Source organism: Ahaetulla prasina, chromosome 5 (genome assembly GCF_028640845.1).
Source record: "Ahaetulla prasina isolate Xishuangbanna chromosome 5, ASM2864084v1, whole genome shotgun sequence".
Taxonomy (NCBI): domain Eukaryota; kingdom Metazoa; phylum Chordata; class Lepidosauria; order Squamata; family Colubridae; genus Ahaetulla; species Ahaetulla prasina.
The window spans coordinates 39,620,272-39,642,230 of NC_080543.1; the positions used below are offsets into that span (position 1 = coordinate 39,620,272).

Sequence of the window (21,959 nt, forward strand, 5' to 3'; positions counted from 1 at the left end):
CACTATTTTCAAAACGAAGCTATACTGACTTGTTTAGATTATTTCTGAATAGAAGCCTTATGTAAACTGAAGGGCCAAAAGGTTGTTTAAATTATTTGCAGAAACATGATGCTCAATTCACAGTCATTCAGCTGGTGGGAATGCTTCGAGGAATTGCATCTGGCATGAAGTATCTGTCAGATATGGGTTACGTCCATCGTGACCTTGCTGCCCGCAACATACTCATCAACAGTAACTTAGTATGCAAAGTGTCTGATTTTGGCCTCTCCCGCATATTGGAAGATGATCCAGAAGCTGCCTATACAACAAGGGTGAGTTCTTATTGCAACAAAGCAGAGTTATCTGAGTCACAAATAATATGGAGAAACTGCAGATAAATCTTACTATGTACAGATACTTTGTGCATATGCAATCATTTTATTCTGACTGCAATTGTTCACTATAGTGATAGCAAGTACATTGCCCTTTAATTGCTCTGCTGTGTTCAATCATAATGGTAAAAATTATATAAACCCTGAACTACTCTGAGGCTTTTATTCCTTTTTTTCAAATTGCATTCTTCTTTGAAGATCCTTAAAGCAGAATTCACGATTCTTCCTACTCCTTCTGTCTCTAGTTTCAAACAAACAGTTTAAGTACATGGTTAGAGGATTCCATTTTATATATCCCGGTGTCTGGAGGCCGTACGGGTCTGGATGGGGAGAAACAGGCTCAAGCTCAATCCCTCCAAGACAGAGTGGCTGTGGATGCCGGCGTCCCGGTACAGTCAGCTAAATCCGCGGCTGACCATCGGTGGCGAGTCATTGGCCCCGATGGAGAGGGTGCGCAACTTAGGCGTCCTCCTGGATGAACGGCTGTCTTTAGAAGAGCATCTGACGGCCGTCTCCAAGAGAGTGTTCTACCAGGTTCGCCTGGTGCGCCAGTTGCGCCCCTTTCTGGACCGGGATGCCCTATGCACGGTCACTCACGCACTCGTGACGTCTCGCCTGGATTACTGCAATGCTCTCTACATGGGGCTCCCCTTGAAGGGCATCCGGAGGCTACAGTTAGTCCAGAATGCGGCTGCGCGGGTGATAGAGGGAGCCCCTCGTGGCTCCCGCATAACACCCATCCTGCGCAGACTGCACTGGCTACCTGTGGCCTTCCGGGTGCGCTTCAAGGTTTTGGTGACCACCTTTAAAGCGCTCCATGGCATAGGGCCGGGTTATCTACGGGACCGCCTACTGCTACCGAATACCTCTCACCGACCCGTGCGCTCTCATAGAGAGGGACTCCTCAGGGTGCCGTCAGCGAGGCAATGTCGTCTGGCGACGCCCAGGGGAAGGGCCTTCTCTGTGGGGGCTCCCACCCTCTGGAACGAACTACCCCCAGGACTTCGTCAGCTTCCGGACCTTCGGACCTTCCGCCGCGAGCTTAAAACATACTTATTTAACTGCGCAGGACTGAGTTAGATTTTAAATTATGGGTTTTAAATTGGTTTTACTTTTATATTTTTAATTATTGGGCTTTTAGAATAAGTTTTTTAATTGTTTTTAGATTGTATTTATGTGTTTTTAAATGCCTGTAAACCGCCCTGAGTCCTTTGGGAGATAGGGCGGTATACAAATCTGATCAAATAAATAAATAAATAAATAAATAAATAAATAAATATCTTATTATTGCTAATTAATTCAGTATTATTTGTTTCTTTTTAGTTCTACAGAAGCTAGTTTCTAGCTATACATATAATACATACCTGTGTTTCCCCGAAAATAAAACCGGCTCTTATTTTCTTTAGGGCCCCAAATAAGCACTAGGGTTTATTTTGGGTATGTATTATTTTTTTCCACGTACAGGAGGCCCACTTCTTCTGCCTGCTCATGGGGGAGGGGCACAGGAGGCAGCATGGTGCACTAGTGCTGCTGCCACGAGGCAGGGGGTGGAGCTGCCTCACACACCCTGCACCAGCTTACCTCAAGGCCCCTAAAGCCAGGCCACACATACCCGATACCTGCCTTGCCTTGCAAAGACGGCTCCAGCAGCCCCATCCAGAAAGACCCTGTGTGGCCACTGGCCCACTCCTTCTGCTTGCTCACAGCCACAACAGAGCAGGAGGCCAAACAACACTCTGGTGCCATGACCACAAGGCAAGGCAGGGGGTGGTGCTGCTCCATGTGCTATGCACTGGCTTACCTCAGGGCCCCCACAGGCAGGCCATCCATGCCCTGACACAAGTCTCACCTTGCAGACGTAGCACTAACACCAGCACACCACTAAGCCTCCTGCTCCATTGCAGCTGTAAGCAAGTAGAAGAAATGTGCCCGCGGCTCCATGGCCTCCTGCTGCACATGGCTGTTGGTGTTGCCCAGTGGTGGATTTCACTTACCTTTACTACCAGTTCACTTGCGCTTGCGCAGAGTGTATTTGATAACATCCAGGTGGGTGAGTGGAGCTTCCCGCCACCACTACTGGTTTGCCTAAACCAGGGTGAACTGGTAGCAAACCATCATTGGTGCTGCCGCCATGTGGCAGGTGTTTGGGCATAGATGGATGGGCTGGCTGCGGATGCCCTGAGGTAAGCCGGTGTGAGGTGCATGAGGGGGCTCCACATAACCTGCCTCATGGCCACAGCACTGCAAGCAATCAGATGGAATGGTTAGGTGGCTGGCTGTGCAGTCTCTTACATTATACCCGCATGTAAAAAACATGCTAGGTCTTATTTTTGGAGAAACAGGGTATATGTATCTGTTCTATATAACTATAACTTCATATTATGAAATATACAAGTCTGTTCATTAAGAGGAAATAGTCATGTAGACCCTACAATAGACCCTACAAAGTAACATTATTTTTCACTTCTTCATATATACATGATCTAATCCTGATAAACTAGTGCAAGATGGGAAAATAGGATTTAAGAAAATATTTTGTCTGGCACCTGGGGGGAAGGGTAAGGTTTAAACTATGTCCTATGGATTATTAGTTTGTTCCGTTGTAGATCAAACTTTAAATTGGCACGATGAAGCTAGCTTCTTGTCTTTGTCGTTGGTAAAGACTGTTACATGGATAATTATATGAGCCCTCCAGAGTCATTTTTTGAAATGGGTGGCCATATATGTCCTGTAAGTAAGTAAGCAAGTAAGTAACTAACTAAGTAAGTAACAAATAAATAATCAACAATGTTTTTATTATGTTTAGATTTATAGTCAAAAGATAGAGTGCACAGATATATAAGCGCATATGTGGTTTTGCCTTATAGGGAGGCAAGATTCCAATTCGTTGGACATCTCCAGAAGCTATAGCTTATCGCAAATTTACATCAGCCAGTGACGCATGGAGCTATGGTATTGTTCTTTGGGAAGTAATGTCCTATGGAGAGAGGCCCTATTGGGAGATGTCTAATCAAGATGTGAGTACATTGAAATATATAGACAATTATTATGCAAAATAAATTATCAAAGTTTAAAAACCCTTTTGTTAGTAAAGACTTATTTTGTTAGGAGACTTTTTGCTTCTTCTTTTTTTAAAAAAAAGCTTTTTAAACAATTAGTGTTTTTACACAATAGAAGAAGAAAAGGGATTCATAAAATGGCAAACTGTTTTAAATTAAAAATTTCAGTGATTAGAGTTCCTCATTAAATGTCTCCTGATTTCTTTTAATTGAATTATTCCATGAGTGTTATAGATTAGATTAGATTAAATTGAACTTTGTAAAGGAAAAGTAAATATTTGTGTATAAGTTTTTAACAACTAGAGCATGTTTTGAAGTACTACATATGTTATGTGAAGTGACTATTTGATTTTCTTAGAACTGTTTCCTGTAAACAGTTTAAATAATTATATCTTGCTTTGCAGTTACACTTCTTTGGAATTTGGAAGTATTCCTCAATAAATAAAAACGTCATTTTGTGCGCTTGATTTACTTTGATTTACTTGACAGTACAATTTTTTCTAATGTTATACATATATCACAAATAAAGTTGCTCTGGTCTTAAACTTATATATAATTAAAAATGAATATAGTCATATTGTTACTTAGCTTATAAATTCTGTCATAATTTTATTTTTTAAATTCTCCTGTACCAAGTACCTTTCCTATTTTGTGAACTGGCTTTATATTGTGTTCATGCACTGAGCTGTACAACATTTCCCAACAAAGCCAGTATTCTGAGAGATGAATGTTCTAATGTTTGCTCATATCAATACCCCTTACAAATCTTCAGTATTAGCCATCGTATACTGTATGACTGTTAACACCAGTAATAACTAAGTTTAAAATAAAGTTTAAACACACATATGAGACCTAATTAAATTGGTTTCTAATTAAAACTGTGTTTGGCTCTGAAAACCTTTTAGCAGATGCTGATATTTTTAATATAGTCATAAATGTGTGTGTAACCTTGTATGTATACAGCTTAATGTCAACATCATTTTGTTGCGTAACTGAATATGTAGTAGAATAATTAAATTATAAATATGAGCTATCTTATTTAGAAATAATTAATTTAATAATTGTTCCACCTGTAAAAAATTAGGAAAGAGATGCGGACATGATGTATTCAAACCTTTCTGTTTCTTTTGGGTCATTTTCTGAATAAGTTTGACTGATTTGAAGCCAATAAACCAAAGCACTGCAATTCTCAAATCAAAATGTCATAGAAATGCTAATTATGAAAATTTTAGCAATTTTATTAACCACGTGGTTCACAATATTTCAAGACTTAGCTTAATAATATTTATGGGCTTTCACAAATATTACATCTTCTCCATCTGAAATTCTGAAATATCAATGGGCAAAATACACACATTCATGTATGCATGCATGCATACATATATGTGTAATGCTATTAGCCAATAATGTACCTTTAATAATTCAAGTTTTGTCTTTTTGTCTGAACCAGAAATGTAAATTACATTAATGGTTTACATTTCCATATTTCTATATTAATAAAATTAGTTTATATCGGATTCTTCCTGCATATGGAGTTTCTATGTATGTATTATTAGATCATATCCAAGCCAAGATTTTTTGATAAATTAAGATTCTGAAATATTTAAATATTAGAAACAGGATTATTGTGTTTTTGGCTATGTTCTGTTTCAGTCATTGGCTAATCCAGTTAAAGATAGAAAACTGTCCTCCATTTGAAGCCCAAGAGATTTGTTGCTAGTCATTGTAAATAATGCTAAACTATGGACTGGTATCAAGCAATTTTCTAAGTTCATATGATCTCAAATAACAATTCCTATAAGACCATTGAAGGAGGTGGGGATGAATGTACAGCAGTGATCCAGATGTTTTCTCTTTGGAGTAATTAAGCTAGTTCTGTAGGAAATGAATTAAATTGAGTTGTATTTGGTCTAATCAAATTTAAACATTGGACAAGATTGAGTGTCACTTTCTTCAAAGATATGTAATTATCTTCTGCTTTTTCTGTCATGTTGTGTATCTCTTATTGTCAAGTGGCTTATTTTGGAGGTGAAAAAGAATAGGCATGATTCACAATAGTTAGGAATAAAATACATCTGTTTAATTACTAAACCTCCATATTGGATTATGTAATGCATATTATTTTCAGAACTGAGGAAGGAGAAGTGAACTGAATGTCCTTGAGGTTCTACAAACTGTCTTCCTTGTGTGCAGGTAATTAAAGCAGTGGAGGAAGGATACCGTTTGCCACCACCTATGGACTGCCCAGCTGCCTTGTATCAGATGATGCTGGACTGTTGGCAAAAAGACAGAAACAACAGACCAAAGTTTGAACAGATTGTCAGCATCTTGGACAAGCTGATCCGTAATCCCAGCAGTTTAAAAATTATCACCAATGCAGCTGCAAGGTGACAAAACCTATACATTTATAACTTGCTATAACTTGAATAGGTGGCAAAAGAAATGTTTGCTGCGAGATATTAGTTAGGGAGACAGAATACCCCAGTTAAGTAGTGCATTCCAGGGCATTCTTTAGGCTTGATTTAAAAATATAAGCAATATCAAAACAAGACTTTGCAACTGAGTGATCATGTTGAATTAGTATGGACATGACATCAAAAGAATTGATCCGAATTATCTCTTATTTCAAAACTTTTCTGTATTTTTTGGGAGTACATTTGTGTATTTCTCAGCATATACCTTGAAAGTATATTATAAATGCTTGTTGAATTTCAGGACCTGAATAGCCTAGGTATGTTGAGAATTTAAGCAGTATGTGTATTGATATCTAAAATAAAACACAATTCACTACTGAGGCCAAATCCTTCTCAAAAAGGAAAATGTATTTATGTATTTGAAGAGCAGTAATCAGTGATGATCTTATAGTGATCTTATAGTGCAGAGGATTCCACACCAAGTGTTTGCATATCAGAATAATTTTGCACAATAACTTTGCTACTTTGAAAATATGTTTGAACTACTTTTTTCCAATAATTCCATATGCAGCATTAAATAACTTTAAGCCTTTCTAACTGTAGCAATTGGTTTGATTTTCAGTATCAATGTTGGATTTTATTTCCTCTCAATATACCTAGCCTTTTTAGTTTTGAGTGCAGTGAAAAACCACAGAACAATCTTTCAAGTTTTACTTTTTAAGTTATTATTCCATTATTAGAATAAAATAATAACCATAATTTATTTGATTTTTAATGGTTCTAAATATATTCAATTTTACATGTAAAATTTTGGGGTTTTAATCAGAGCAAGTTCATTCTGAACACTTCCATTATTGCTTTCTATTTAAAACTTAATATTTTTTTAGATCCTGGTGCATTGCTTTATAATTATAAATATTAAGCCTGATTATAGAACACCAATAATAAAATACAAAAGACTAATATATTTAACAACTTGAATTTTTTTGAGGTGGGTATATAGCCTGTATATCGCTAGGTAAAATTAAAGGTTCCCCTCGCACATATGTACTAATCATTCCCAACTCTAGGGTGCAGTCTCCATTTCAAAGCTGAAGAGCCAGCACTGTCTGAAGACGTCTCCGTGGTCTTGTGGCCAGCATGACTCAATGCCAAAGGCACACGGAACGCTGTTACCTTCCCACCAAAGGTGGTCCCTATTTTTCTACTTGCATTTTTTACGTGCATTTGAACTGCTAGGTTGGCAGAAGCTGGGACAAGTAATGGGAGCTCACCCCACTACGCAGCACTAGCGATTCATACCGCTGAATTGCCACCCTTTCAATTGACAAGCTCAGCGTCTTAGCCACTGAGCCACAGTGTCCCTTTAGATATCCTTATTCACTCCCAGTTCTAAACTCCACAAGTATCAATAAATTTTTGCTGCAAATTTTCAATAACTAATTGAAATGAGCAAGTAAAAAAAGAAGTGGGGGTTATTTGTGCATATGCTTTCATTATCAATTGCAAAAAAGGAAAAGGTACAATTATACTTCTCACTAAAGTGCAGGGAATAAACAGAATAGAAATCCAGACAGATCCGATAGCATGTCTCAGAAATAAGCTCCATATATTAAGGGACTACAGCAGTCCTAATATTACTCTCCAGGAATACTCAATTCCCAAGTCTAGGGGGATTTTGTATTATGGGATCCATTTCATTTATTAATATTATTATAATATTTACTATAGGATCCATTTCTTTTATTAATATTATGTATTAATATTAATATTTATTTACCATTATTAATCATTGGAAAAGACCCTGATGTTGGAAAAGATTGAATGCAAAAGGAGAAAGGGATGGTAGAGGGTGAAATGATTATATAGTGCCATCGCCACAAAGAACATGAATTAGTGCAAAGTCCGGGAGACAGCAGAGGACAGGGGGCCTTCCATGCTATGGTCCATGGGGTTGCAAAGAGTCAGATATGTCTTTCGATTGAACAACAACCATTATTAAACCATCAAGTGCCAAAGTATCATCGCAATTTACAGTAAAAAAACTCCATAAAACTAAGAATATTTTAACTAAACATTAAACTTCTCAATTTTTAAAAATTGTACAAAGAGTTCTTTCAAGGATATTTTAATAAAGAATTTCTGCTTCTCAACCCTATAGATAATGGATTTGTAAGAACATCTCAATTTGGTAGAATCACTATAATTATAAATGAAACTTTTCAAATTGTGATAGTTCCAGGCTGCTGTATGTTCCGTTGGTGAAACTTGGATAACTGGTTGGCACAGTACAAGAAAGATGCTGATTAACTGGAAAGAGTACAAAGACAGTGAGGGTCCTAGATCCTAAATATTCTGAAAAATGTTGAAACAAGCTCAGTAAAGCAGATAAGACTAAGACCAGACATGATATCAGTCTTCCAATATTTAAGACCTATCACAGGAAAGAGAATGTGGATTTACACTCTGGATCACTTATAGTCAAAGATGAATCAGTTGATGGAAATTTTACAGTGGGAAGTCCAAATGTGATATCAGGAGAAATTTCCTGATTCTGAGACTTATTAAGCAGTAGAACAGTCTGTCTCCTTAAGCCCTAAGGGCTCCATTACTGGAGGCCATTAAGCAAAGGTTGTATAGTTAAGCACCATATGCCAGGAATGGTACGAGGTTACTGTTGTGCGGTAAGCATTGGATTGAAAACTTACAAGGTCTATTTTAACCCTATGATTACCACAGTGAGCAAGGAAAGAAATGTTCTATAAGTTATTCTCTGTGGTAATCAGAGGTGGTATTCAGCAGGTTCTGACCAGTACTGGAGAACCCGTAGCGGAAATTTTGAGTCGTTCAGAGAACCAGTAAATACCACCTCTAATTGACCCCATCTATTCTCTGCTTCCCAAGTCTCAGCTGATCGGGAGAGAATGGGGATTTTTCAGTAACCTTCCCCTGGGGTGGGGTGGGAATGGAGATTTTACAGTATCCTTCCCCACCAAGCCATGCTCACCAAGCCACACCATGCCACACCCACCAAGCCATGCCCACAGAACCAGAAGTAAAAAATTTGAAACCCACCACTGGAGGTAATATGGGTCCAAGATAAGCAGGGCTTTAGACATGACCTTATGTGACATAGTTAGTAAGCTACTGTGTTCATTAGCTATAGCAAGATGCAGCCTATGAAGCATTTCTGGCAGGTGATCCAGTCTCCTTTTTATGAGGGAGAGGTGGAGATGTCTCTGCAGTGTTGTCTTTTAGCAAATATTATGGAGTATATGTGAAAATTAGCATGATAAAAGAGCACTTTACTGTTGATTAACTATGCAGACCAGACACATTCAAACCACAAGACATGACTCTTCTGTATATAGTACACAAAGTTAAGAATAAGAATAGCTGCATAAAATTAGTGGGGGAAGCATATGTTGTATGTTCTGAAAAGAAAGATGCAACACTGAAAACTAATTGCAAGATTACGCCAGATGATTAACATTTCACAGCTCAAAATTAGCAAAGTTAGTAATAGTCCAAGGTATTTGGAGCTATATGTTTTGCCCAGTATGATGTATGAATCATCATTAACCTACATCCAACCTTTCACGTCTAATCCAAGAATGCAATATTGAAAGGGATCATAAAATCAATTCATAGAAAAATATTTTTTCTATGCACAACTTCTTGTATTATTTTATCTTCCAGCTCTGAAAGTTACTGTTAAGTATTTCAGTTCAAAGCATAGCTTCCTTACCTCCTCCCCAAAAACCCATTTTCTTAAAAAGTTAAAATTAGAATAAAAATTAAAAACAAGCAAAATGTGGAAAACCTAAAGAGCAATTAGTCAGTTATCCCCATGGATTTGAATAGATAAATAAAAATTGCTTACAAAACAAACAAAAACCAGAGGAAATAAAATCCTGAAACATCTTTTCTCAATAAAGGGAAGAAAAATTTATTCCAAATTAATGGCTGCCTAAAGGAGCTCAAAGCTGGCTAGAGTAAGCTGAAGGTTGTCAAAAGGCAACAAAGTATGGTTAATTTTAATTGTATTTAACAAGCCAATTCACAGCATGGTTTCTAAAGAAAGCTTGTATCAACAAAAGCTTCCAGTCTTGTCAAAGTTGTGTGGTATAGTTTTAAAAGGGGATTAAATAAAATAAGGTAAGATAGAGCTATCTGTTATGTCCTGTCTCAGCATGGGGGCTGGTTAAAGCACCTAATAATGTCATAAACACAGGTCACAATATATTGAAGACAACATAAAGCAGATTCTCAAGCTAGGCCAATATTTACACACAGAGTTCACTTGAAGGTTGAAATATCTAATAGTGTCCATTATCCAAAGTTGAGGTCTAGGGTTAAGAGTCAGAACCACAACAGAGTCAGTAGAAATGACAACAAGGTTAAAGTCTGATGTATAAATATGTCATTTTCAGCGATAGCTATTCCAAACTATGTATTTATAAAGCCAACCATTAAGTGATTCACAAAAGTCGCATTCTCATTACAAAGTCATTACATTTCACTAAATATTTTCTCATGGGGAGATCTATGCTGTAATCATGTGTTAACTTATTGGACTTAAAGCTGCATTTGCTTGTGTTCGCTAGAATTTATATTTATGACTCAGGAGAGAGAGAGAGAGAGAAAGAGAGAGAGAGATGTAGATATATCCAGCTCCGAAATAATACTTCCAAATAAATGTAATAATTAAGGATTTTTTTGCATGTCCATCTGCCATCTGTTAATTAGAAGGATTTGTCTCCAAAAACTGGAGTTATAATGGGCTCTAAGTATAACCTTGAAGAATATGATGAAAAAACAATGGTCAGATAAAACAAATCTGAATCCAAAGCAAGAATGGAATTTTAGAAAATATCTCAGACTTTACTATCCTTAATTGTCTTTAGAATAAAGGCAGGGAATGGAGACGATATTCAGAGTTGCAAGATTCTGCTAACTGTAATGTTATAAAGAAAATAATTTTAGGATTCATAATTTTAGTGTTCAAATCTGGTCTACTTTAAGGACTGACAAGAACAGTATCAAAGATAGTGTAGTGGCAAAATAAGAATAGAATAGAATTTTTATTGGCCAAGTGTGATTGGACACACAAGGAATTTGTCTTGGTGCATATGCTCTCAGTGTACATAAAAGAAAAGATACGTTCATCAAGGTACAATATTTACAACACAAATGATGGTCAATATATCAATATAAATCATAAGGATTGCCAGCAACAAAGTTACAGTCATACATACATAATGATACATAATGATCAAGTTTTAAAATGGATATAATTTAGTTGGGAACTGCATAGAATAGATTTAAAAAATAATCTTGTGTATCCCATTGTAATAGAATGGGATTGTTTGAACTCCACTCTGAAAATCAATCTATGGAAAAGAGGTAAGAATCTGTAGGGATTCAAAGTTAGGAGTAGGGTTAGGATTAGGGTTAGAAACTAGAAACCAGGAGACCAGTTTAGAAACCAAAAGTTCTACTTCTCCTTAGGCATGAAAGTCAGCTGGTGACTTTGGATCAGTCACTCTCTCTCAACTCATGAAGTCAGATTTGGGCAATGAACTGGTTGGTCAGTTCCTGTTGTAATTAATGGATCAACACTTGGTCAATGGGAAAAAAGTATCCTTTACTTAGTTGTAGCAAAAAATGCTAGGAAGCATTTTTCTTGTGATCCAATGATTTGGGTTAAGATGTTCTGGGAGACAAATATTTGACCTAGGTTCCTCTGTCTATACTAAAATATCGACCCAATTCTACAATTCTTGAGTAACTACTCAATAATATATAAAGGGATCATCCATTCTCCAACTGAACGGCTGGCTTATTTATTTATTTATTTATTTATTTATTTATTTATTTATTTATTTATTTATTTATTTATTGCCACTCATTTATTAAATAGTAATTAGAATTTTACAATCTCTGATCATAAGTTTTCAGTAACCAAAGTACAAACAAAAGTATCTGCCAGCAATTGTAGACAATTACAGATTTGAGCATGTTCAGCATTTGCAATAGAATTTGAGAAATCAAATATGATAAGTTCTTTAATGAAAAAACTTTGCTATTTGATTTCAAGTTGACATGGAAGCTTAGCTCAAAAATGTTTCTATACAATTATCATTGAGAATACAAGATAGCAGTAACAGAAGAACTAGGTTACAAGGGTATCCATAGGAGTAAAAAAGTCAATCACAACACAATTGAAAGCTTTTTATATTAATTGCATATTCTTTGATCACGAGGTCATAGCTGCCATGTTTTTTGAACTCAGCCATATCCCTGCTACACCAATCATATTTAATAACCAAGATCACATTGTTTATTCAATGACAATATGAAAGCAAGTATAAATAGCTGTAAAACCAGAAATAGTACTTCTTATACAATTTTGCAATGCTTCCTTAATGTGTCTTTAAGTTTCATGATTCCTGATAATATATGATACATCAATAAGCGCATTTGGCAACAAAATTAATATTGGAAGAAAAAACTGTTTCCTTAAGCCTATAGACAATAAAGTAACCTTGTATTTTTTTTCCAGAATTCTAGTCCTGGAGTTTATTTTAATACCAACCTGGTGTAGGAAATGACCAGCCTAAGCCTGAGGGCAGAGTCAAATGCATCATCAATTTGGAGCCTTTATGCTCCTAGAAGAGACCTAAAACTATACCCTAGTGAATTCCATTTACTCTTATATAATGCCAGCTTCCCTTAACTATTAGTAGATCAGATTCTTGTGTATAGGTAGCGTGAAATATATTCATAGTACTGTTGAACTCTATTCCAGCTCTTGGTTTCGTGTGCTTGACACATGGTTTGAGTATAGTTAAAATATAGCTGTATAATGCAGCTATAGACCTCTTTTAGCAGAAAAGATGGCTTTTTACCTTTCACTATTTTGGATGATACCTGCTTGATTTTGAATGGCGATCTACGTTATTCAAAACTTTGCACATTTTTGTGTTCTGTTGTTTGAACTTAATGAGAGACAATGATGAGACAATACTATTTTGGATTATTTTCATGGACCGCCGTAGCTATAATTGCTTTCTAGAATGAGAGTATAGTAAACTGTCAATAAGATAATAAACATAAATCCAGAAGCCCCTCTAGTATCTTATCTAGCCTCTGTCATGGATCCTGCCCTCTGGAATAGAATCCTTCCAGAGATCTGAAGAGCAGCCACTCTCCTAGAGTTCTTCAAAGTCTTAAGACTTGACTTTGTTCACTTTGACCTGTGATTTATGAGATTCTTATGCTTGGTTGGGCCCCTATTTTATTTTTATACTCCTTATTGCTCTAGTTGAGTTGACTACTTATGTGGGTTTCAACTTTTTCAAATTGTTTTTACTCTTTTTCTGGATTTGGTAAACTGCCCAAAGTCTTCTGGAATAGGCAGCCATAACAAATCAAATAAATCAAATCAAATCAAATTTTATTAGTAGTATAATGGTGCCTCTGCAATACAAGCAAGGTCTGATGGTAGCAGTTAGAAATAGAGATATATCTTTCTCACTGAGCAGCTGATGCTCTCAGAACAGTGATTTATATCAGTGGGAGGCAAAGCATTACTATGTATATGTTTATTTCGAGACATGATATTGTAAGACAGAAAATTCTTTGCAATGTGGCAACATCGATCTTAATGACAGCAAAACAGGGCTCTCCTGCAGAAGAACAAGGTTAATTCCAGCTGTTAACATAACAGGTTGGTGCATAAAAGCCAATAGCAAGAGACTGTTGGTTGAACATATACCCTGGAATGTCAGTGTTGAGTAGACTGCTGTCCTTTTATTTATGGACACCATATGCAGCCTGCTATGCTTAGTGTTCTGTTCAATAGCAATTATACAAAAAATACCTTGATATGTTTGCACCACCCTAGGGAGAATAATTTAAGAATCTAGTAAGTGGGAGAGAGGAAAGGCAAAGCTAGAGCTGGAGAAATATGTTGGGTAAAATTCATGCACTTCTAGTAAGCAAACATGTAATTTCCATGATTTCTTTTTAATGGCTGCAGTCTGACACTAGTAGGAACTGATTTATGAAAAGCTGTGAAAGATCAGGTGGAACCCTGCAGGACATCATTTACAGCTGTACGCATTGCAGTCTATCTAATTTGTCTAGTAAAAGTGTGAGCTTATGGTGCATATAACCCAGTCCATAAATTTCATGTTTAGACCTGTTGTCTAGGGGCTGGTCAAAGGGAGGAGGGGGGCTAGAAGCTAGTAAATGCAGATGCTCTGAAAGCTTTGCATTCCCTTGGTGCTCATGAGGAGACATCACAGACTGTTCACAGCAAGAAACAAATTCCTGTTCATTGATAAACTGTCCAGATGTCCTCTCCAAGGAAGAAAGTAGCCTTTTGGCTTTGTTGCGACATCCTACACAATGTTGTGATTATTTGAATTCAAATTAGTTAATATTTTTGTTCATTATATCAGTAAACATAAAAAAATATTTAGTTTTTGCACATTGTTATTATCCTGCTTATTTTTTGTTCTTTCTTGGATTTGTTCCCTTTTTTTTAGCTGCTTAAATTAATGCATCTTTTTAAAAATAAAATATTATATAAAAAAGAGCAGGATAGGTTAATTACAACTTCTCAGGCTTTATATACACCTTGGATATTTCTCAGGTAAACTAGAAATTAAAAATGTCATTTTCATGAGACAAATAGGAGCCAGCTAGTCACTTTTGATATGATTAATATGAAACTTCTTGTTATTTATTTTTGAATGAAAATTTAGAAAAACTGTCAGAAATCCAGAGACATATGTGAATATGTGGTCCTGAAGAATTGCACATTTACTCAAAGCTTTCTTTAGCTTCAGCTATTTAATAGTCACAAGCCATTCAAAGGAAAACTCTATACATCAGCTCATATTAAAGAAGGTGGCTAATAGGTGCTTACATAAATGGGCACATTCTAGTTTTTACCACAGTGTTGATATAATACATTTGTATGTAGGTCTTTGGTTATTCGGGTTTTCTCCCGCGTAAAATTGGAAGTGTCTTGGCGACATTTTGATGAAGTCTCATTCGTCATTTTCAGGCTGGTGTTTACAGCTTCGTGCTTCTAGGAGCAAAGCACAAAGCTGTAAACACTAGCCTGAAGATGACGAATGAGACTTCATCAAAATGTCACCAAGACACTTCCAATTTTACGTGGGAGAAAACCCGAATAACCAAAGACCTACATACAAACACCCGCGAAAACCTCAGAAAACAAATACAATTGTATTACATACAATTGTATTGATATAATATAATTCATATATTATGATTAATAGTATTCATGAAACAGTATTTTCCATATTAATGTAATAATAACAACAACAACAACAATAATTATAATGTTTAGAATAATCTGCAAGTTCCCCAATAGGTTCTCCTCCTTAGAAAGAAAGAGAGACATAAAATATGCTGATTACTGTGTAATACATGCAATCTTTCCTGTGCCATCCAATACTTTTTAACAGCTCTGTAACTGTGTGAAGAGACAAGGGGCATTCAGTGGGAGAAATTATGGAATTTGAGATAAGGTCAGCCCTATTATTAGGTGAAATGGACAGGTAGGCTGAAGTTTGAGATTTGTCATAATGGATTTTGAAGAAAAGAGCTGTAAGATTCACTTTATGAATGCTGCATGTGGGATGTAGAAAGCATAATCTTGTATTTTACCTCCACTATAACATGTTGTTAGCAGTCATGTTTATGGACCATTTCTCCCATATCTTGGCTGGAGTGGCAAAAATTCATATTAGAGTCAACAATTTTGAAATAAGATTGTTGAATGCATCATATAAGGAAAAGAGAATAAAAATGAAAAGAGAGACTGACCTATGTCTTCCTTCAGCAATATCATTGCTGAAAATCCATTCATGTTGAGCTACTTTCACTAGTTTGCTGTTGTAGTTTAAGAAATCTTATAGTATTGATCATAATTTTGAGCAAAATCAACTAGAAACTTTTTGTCAAATGCGATAGTTGGGAAAAAGTCTGAGGCAGGAGGCAGTATGAAATGGAAAATTATACTCTGTGTCATCCGTAAAAGACAAATATTATTAAAAATGTTTAAGGAATCTATTAAAGCACAGATCTTTAGAAATGCACAAATATAACCACAGATCTTCTCATAACCTACAAAAGTTTTAGATGAAGGCTTAAGAGATTTCCCTCAAATTGTAAATTTGATAAATTTTAAGGAAGGAGGAAGGTATTAAATATGCAAATGACAACGAGAATTACATAAAATAATTTAATAAAAGTAAACAAATAAAAGTAAACATAATAAAATCATTTTTGAACAGGAAATAGGAATAGGAAAGCCAAGTTTAGGCCTGAAGAACAATTATACATTCTTTCCTGTCAGATATTTTTGCAGATATTCACAGCTTTCAACAGGTGCTTTCTATATATTTGGCTTATGTGAGTATTAGGACAGGCCATTCCAAGATACCAGGCCCTAAGCTTTACAAGGCTTTATGGGAAATAAACAATACCTTGAATTACATATAACAACAAATTAATAATAAGCATAGCTTCTATAGCAATAGTGTGATTTGTTATAATGCGACAAAACCATTATTGAAATATTTTTGCATGAGCCGCGGTGGTGCAGTAGTTAGAGTGCAGTACTGCAGGCTATTTCTGCTGATCACCAGCTGCCAGCAGTTTGGCAGATTGAAGCTCACCAGGCTCAAGGTTGACTCAGCCTTCCATCCTTCCAGGGTCGGTAAAATGAGGACCCAGATTGTTGGGAACAATATACTGATTCTGTAAACTGCTTAGAGAGGGCTGTAAAGCACTGTGAAGCAGTATATAAATCTAAGTGCTATTGCTATTGCTATTTTGACCAGCTGAAATTTGTCTGTTCAAAAGAAACTGAAACTCTTGATTTTTTTGCATTGAACCAATAAAACACAAAACAATAAAAAAAAATATCTTCTGTCTTGACAGCTGTGTACATGTATATAGATAGATCACCTGTGTTGACTAACAATAAATTCAGCTGCAATCCAATCTTGGCTTATTTCTGTTGTCTTACTATTACTTTCATTTTATTCCAGGCCATCAAACCTCCTACTGGACCAAAGTAGCATTGAAATCTCACCATTCCGCTCAACAGGTGACTGGCTCAATGGTATTCGGATAGGGCAATGCAAAGACATATTCACAGGAGTGGAATACAGTTCATGCGATACAATAGCCAATATTTCCTCAGAGTAAGAGTTTTATTAAAGATATATTATTACATATTTTTCAATTCTCTTGCAGTTTTCCAAATTAAGACTGTTCTCTCCTTGTCATTAGGAAAGTATCTGAGAAGGCCACATTTTATAGACATTCAGTGTTGAAGTCTAATTTTGGAGATGGAAAGGGATCTCAGTGAAAAATAATCTTCTAAAATCCAGCTCACCCTTAAATCCCAAAATAAAGGGAAACACTGTGGGAGGATTTGAAAGACATTCTCTCTGTAGCTAAAGATTTTCATGAAGGACTTCAGTAAAATCTATATTGGTTCTCCATCTCCACTTACTATTCCTCAAGCCCTTTAAATCAAGTGGGGCTCCTGTTTAATTGGAGATTGAAACAAAAATTTCCTAAGTTTTAGTGTCTTAAAAATCTACAACTTGCTAATAACCATTGGAGTTGCATATCTGTGGTGCCATTAAATTCTGATATGAAACTTTTCATTAAATTAAATTATGAAATTGGTGTGTTGGGATTCTAAATGTATTTTAAATATGACACTTTTGATATTTTCAGTATCTTTTTCCAATATTGTTCTGTTCACTTTGCTATCTTGAAAATATCATATTCATAAATAAAATATCATTTTATTACAGCACTCATATTTTTAACTTAGGGTACATAGCTATCATAAGGATTAAAGAATGTTCACACCTGTAAACTAGTATCAGTTGAGTAATTCATTCGTTTGAGTAATTCATTTACTTTAGTCAAATACCCACATGCTAATAGTTATTATAAGCAAACCTTGTGCTATAAAATCCACATAACAGAATGCACAGTAGCCATTGATATCCAGGTCAGCTGCCATTCTTGTCTAACTCATACTCTAGTCCAGGGGTCTTTAAACTTGGCAGCTTTAAGACTTGTGGACTGTAACTCGCAGAATTCTCCAGCCAGCTATGCTTAAGTCCCAAAGCTGCCTCAGTCTTTTACCATACCAGTGAAATCATGCAAGATCTGAAATTTTTTTACAAATATTAGTTACTAGTTTTCAGTATATTTATACTATTTAGGACTGGAGAAGTTTATTTTGCCTACCAAGTCAAACCACTTGATTAGTTTAGGAAGCCAATTTAACATATCACTCATAGTTAGCCTCTCTTTTAACTTTTATATTGCAGAAGAGCTCATCACCTTTCTGGGTAATTGATTTCATTGCTGAATTATTTTTTATAACCTAAATCCATTGTCCCATACAGTATCCTGCACTTTGAGACAGTAGAAGTGTGTCTTGATCTTTTTCTAGATGGCATCCATTTAGATATTTCAATCCTATCCAGTCTTTTAAAGGTTAAATATGCCCAACACCATTTATACTAACAAAGAAGAAAGGCTGTTTTCTTTGAACTTAGAAATGTCCATAATTAATTTCTAATTATGTTTCTAGGAAAACAGTACTTCTTCTCTGTTGGTATAAATGGAATTGGACATGTTTAGACTTTAGAAGACTGGATAAGATTCTTTCCATCTCCATCCTAAATTTCAGCTCAATATTTAGCAGGATCAGAGAAAGGTTACTATTACTATTTACACCATGTGTGCGGATAGGTGTGTGTGTGTGTGTATGTGTTAAAGCAAGTGACTTGCCTCCTATTTAAAAATAAACCAAAAAAACAAAAAAACCTTAGAAAACTTTTTTACTATTATTTTTCAGTGATATGAAGAAAGTTGGGGTGACGATTGTCGGACCACAGAAAAAACTTATTAGCAGTATTAAATCTCTGGAAATGCATACAAAGAATGGCCCTGTTCCCGTGTAAATTACCAAATGCTGGCATTCAGGACTCATCTGGAGAAAGTGAGAAAAATTAGTAAAAGGTCCTGGTAATGTGTGGAAAATTGTGAGACTTAGAAGGCACTGTTGCAACAAAATGGGGCAATTTGCAACAAATGTGAAATTTCAAGCCCATTAAAAGACTCATAAAGTTGAGTTCAATTGCCTTAAAATAGGAATGAAAAACTTATTTTATATCTCTTATTCTTGAAGGAGGGGTTCTTCCCTATAGTAATAATGGACTGCTCAAACATAAAATGCATTTGGAAGAAAAAAAGAAAGTGTTTTAAAAAATCCATGTAACCTTAAGCCATTCAAATGTTAATAGATTGGATATCGTAAAAGGCAAAAGAAACAGTGGATGTAATACTGTGATTGGAATGACTGTCAACAGCATTAAACAGTACTTTTTTTTAATATGAGGAAAGGATAGGCACGTAGCATTTTATTTCTTTAATTCTTGTAAGTATATTCGAGGATAATACCTCAGACTTGTCTAGCCATATCTGCAATGATATCCTTGCAATATTCTGTTTTTGACTGTGGATGGTAAATCTGAATGACAATTGGGTGAAAATGAAGGCAATACTTCACAGATACTTGTCCTGGGTGTGTTCTTTAAAAACAAAACTTTTTATATATATAAAATGCATATTTATTTCCTTTAAAAATGTTCCTCTTGTTTATATTTATATAGGTTTTGACTGGGATTAATGACTGCCAAATGCCAAATTTCTTTAAATTTTGGCTGTCAACAATATTTAAGGGGAAAAAAATCAGTAAAACTCATGTGATTTTATTCCTAATAAAAATATCATTACAAAGGAACTAATGTGCATACAAGATGCTCATAAACATACAATACATCCTATACAAATATGAAGAATTTCATGCACAATATTTTTAACGCAGAACAATCCATATAACAATCTTATTTCACATAGGGAGTATTCTTGGGGAACTATTTAATTGCATGTACTTAAACGTTACAGTATTCAGATAGTTTTGGAGTGTATCGGATGTTTAACTGTTTAATGGGTTACTTGATAGTAGAATTCTTTGCTTATGTTGCCCTAGGATTAAAATAAAGATACTCTTAGGTGCTTCCAGACAAGGATGTTCTTGTGTAGAAAGGGTCCAAACAACATTGTCTTCCATTTGTTAGCTTCTTGTGTTAATCAGAATTTCTTCCATCTTCTTTCTCAATTGAATACATGCACACACACACATACACAAAACACAATTACCCACCATGTATTTTGAACAGTAACACTAGAAGCTATCTGTTGGAAAATATTATTTTCTCACTTTGAATTACAGGTTACAATATAAGTCAAATAATGATGTTGTTACAAGGCAGCATGTGGATATGGATATGAAATTTTATTTAAACAAACTCCCTTCTTATTCATTTCTCTTTGCTTTATTTGGCCTTTTTTGAACATCATGTTTTATACCGTAATAATTAGCAACGATTATTTTTATGTAATCCAAAACTTGCGGAAACTGTGACATCTAAGGTAGTATGTAATCATATTTGAAAATGGATAGTCACATTGCAAAATGTTAGTTATACATGGAACTTCTTTGCTCGTTCTGTAATTTTACTATCCGTCCAGTATGATTTCATTTTTCATGATATTCTGGGGACATTGAAAAGTACACCACATCTTAAAATGTTTTGATAGGATGTAACAGTTCTGAAAGAAATTGAATTGGATTAAATTAATACTTTCATACTATTAATGACACTTTCATTCTTTTTAAAATTTATATTAATGCCTTATTGCAAACATTCAATCAGGTAAAATAAAAATAATAGAATTGTTCTTCTCAACAATGTGGAAGCATGTGGAAAAATTATCCTAGAATCAATTTTCAGTTCCTATAAAAGAAAAAAAAGAGCTCATCATCAAAATTTCAAAATAGATTTCAGTTTTAGCTACTCTTAATTTTATCACAGTATCTAATAATGCCAGGGAACATTATTTTGAGTGTGCTCATTACTTGGAATGGATATCATAGTTTGTTCAGAAGAATTGCTTCTTTTCCTCCTAAGAGGGTTTTTAAAAAGCTCTTAGTCTTCTCTTTCTTACAATTTTTGTACTCCTAAGGGCATTCTAGAGCCCCCATTTCCCCTATCCCATGTACATATGTAAACTTAGCAGTGTAAAATTTTTAACTGTGGAGTAGAGGAAATAAAATTTTTGTGGCCATCTTCCTGTACAGGACCTGCCTTTGATTATTTACATCAAAAAACAAAAAACAAAAAAAACCCAGTCATTACAAATAATATGTAATAATTGATTTTGTATCTTAAAATATTGTTTTATGTGTATTATTTATTTCTGTTAACATATAACATAGTCTTTGCTGTACTTTAGAATCCAATAACTCAAGATGTATAGATGTAATTGGAACTCACAAATCTGAATTTATCTTTAACATTTATTTCAAAGCATTACTTACTCAGTTAGTTTATTATGTTGTGCAAATATAGATGGCCTGTTACTAATGTAAAATGATTTGTAGTGGAAACCTTTATATTTTTATAATAAACAAAATGAAAGTATTTTTTACATATTGGAATGCGGAGGTGATTGTTTAAAAGTTGCATAAGTTTTTATGGTTTTGCATTAAATTTGCAGCATCTGCTTAACTAAATTTCTGATTTAGGTTTGGCTTCATTGCATTAGCTGGTATTATTAAAACTACTTTACCATAAGATTAAAATTTCTGAATGTTCTTACTTGATTCAATTTTCATATCCATGAAGATGCTTCATTGGCAATTCCCGGGGACAGATGGCTATTTGTAAATCATTCTTACTGCTAGACCTGGATCCAATGGCTACAGCTTCAATAGAACAAATCACATTTAGGGGAAATTAAGTCAAAGTCGATCTTTGTTTCTATTAAAATAATTTGGCTTCTACGCTCTTCAAGCACATTATTGGCACTGTTTCTTTTAGAGATTGACCAAAGAAGTAATTATACATGAATAGAAATATGAATACGTGACTCCTAACTGTGTAAAACTAAGTATTTATGATGTCTTC

General features: G+C 35.1%; 1 protein-coding gene across 3 annotated transcripts in view; it reads left to right on the forward strand.

Moving 5' to 3' along the window:
- EPHA3 (EPH receptor A3) overlaps positions 1-21,634 on the forward strand; it is a 251,911-nt gene extending 230,277 nt beyond the window's left edge. For 2 of the 3 annotated variants that reach the window (XM_058185593.1, XM_058185591.1), the window contains exons 13-17: positions 102-311; positions 3,239-3,388; positions 5,624-5,817; positions 16,941-17,096; positions 18,782-21,634. In XM_058185593.1, coding sequence (XP_058041576.1) covers positions 102-311; positions 3,239-3,388; positions 5,624-5,817; positions 16,941-17,096; positions 18,782-18,887 — 816 coding nt within the window. In that variant the 3' untranslated portion in view covers positions 18,888-21,634. The remainder of the gene's footprint in view (positions 1-101; positions 312-3,238; positions 3,389-5,623; positions 5,818-16,940; positions 17,097-18,781) is intronic. The other variant, XM_058185594.1, reaches the window with a different exon arrangement.
- Positions 21,635-21,959: the final 325 nt, after the last annotated feature.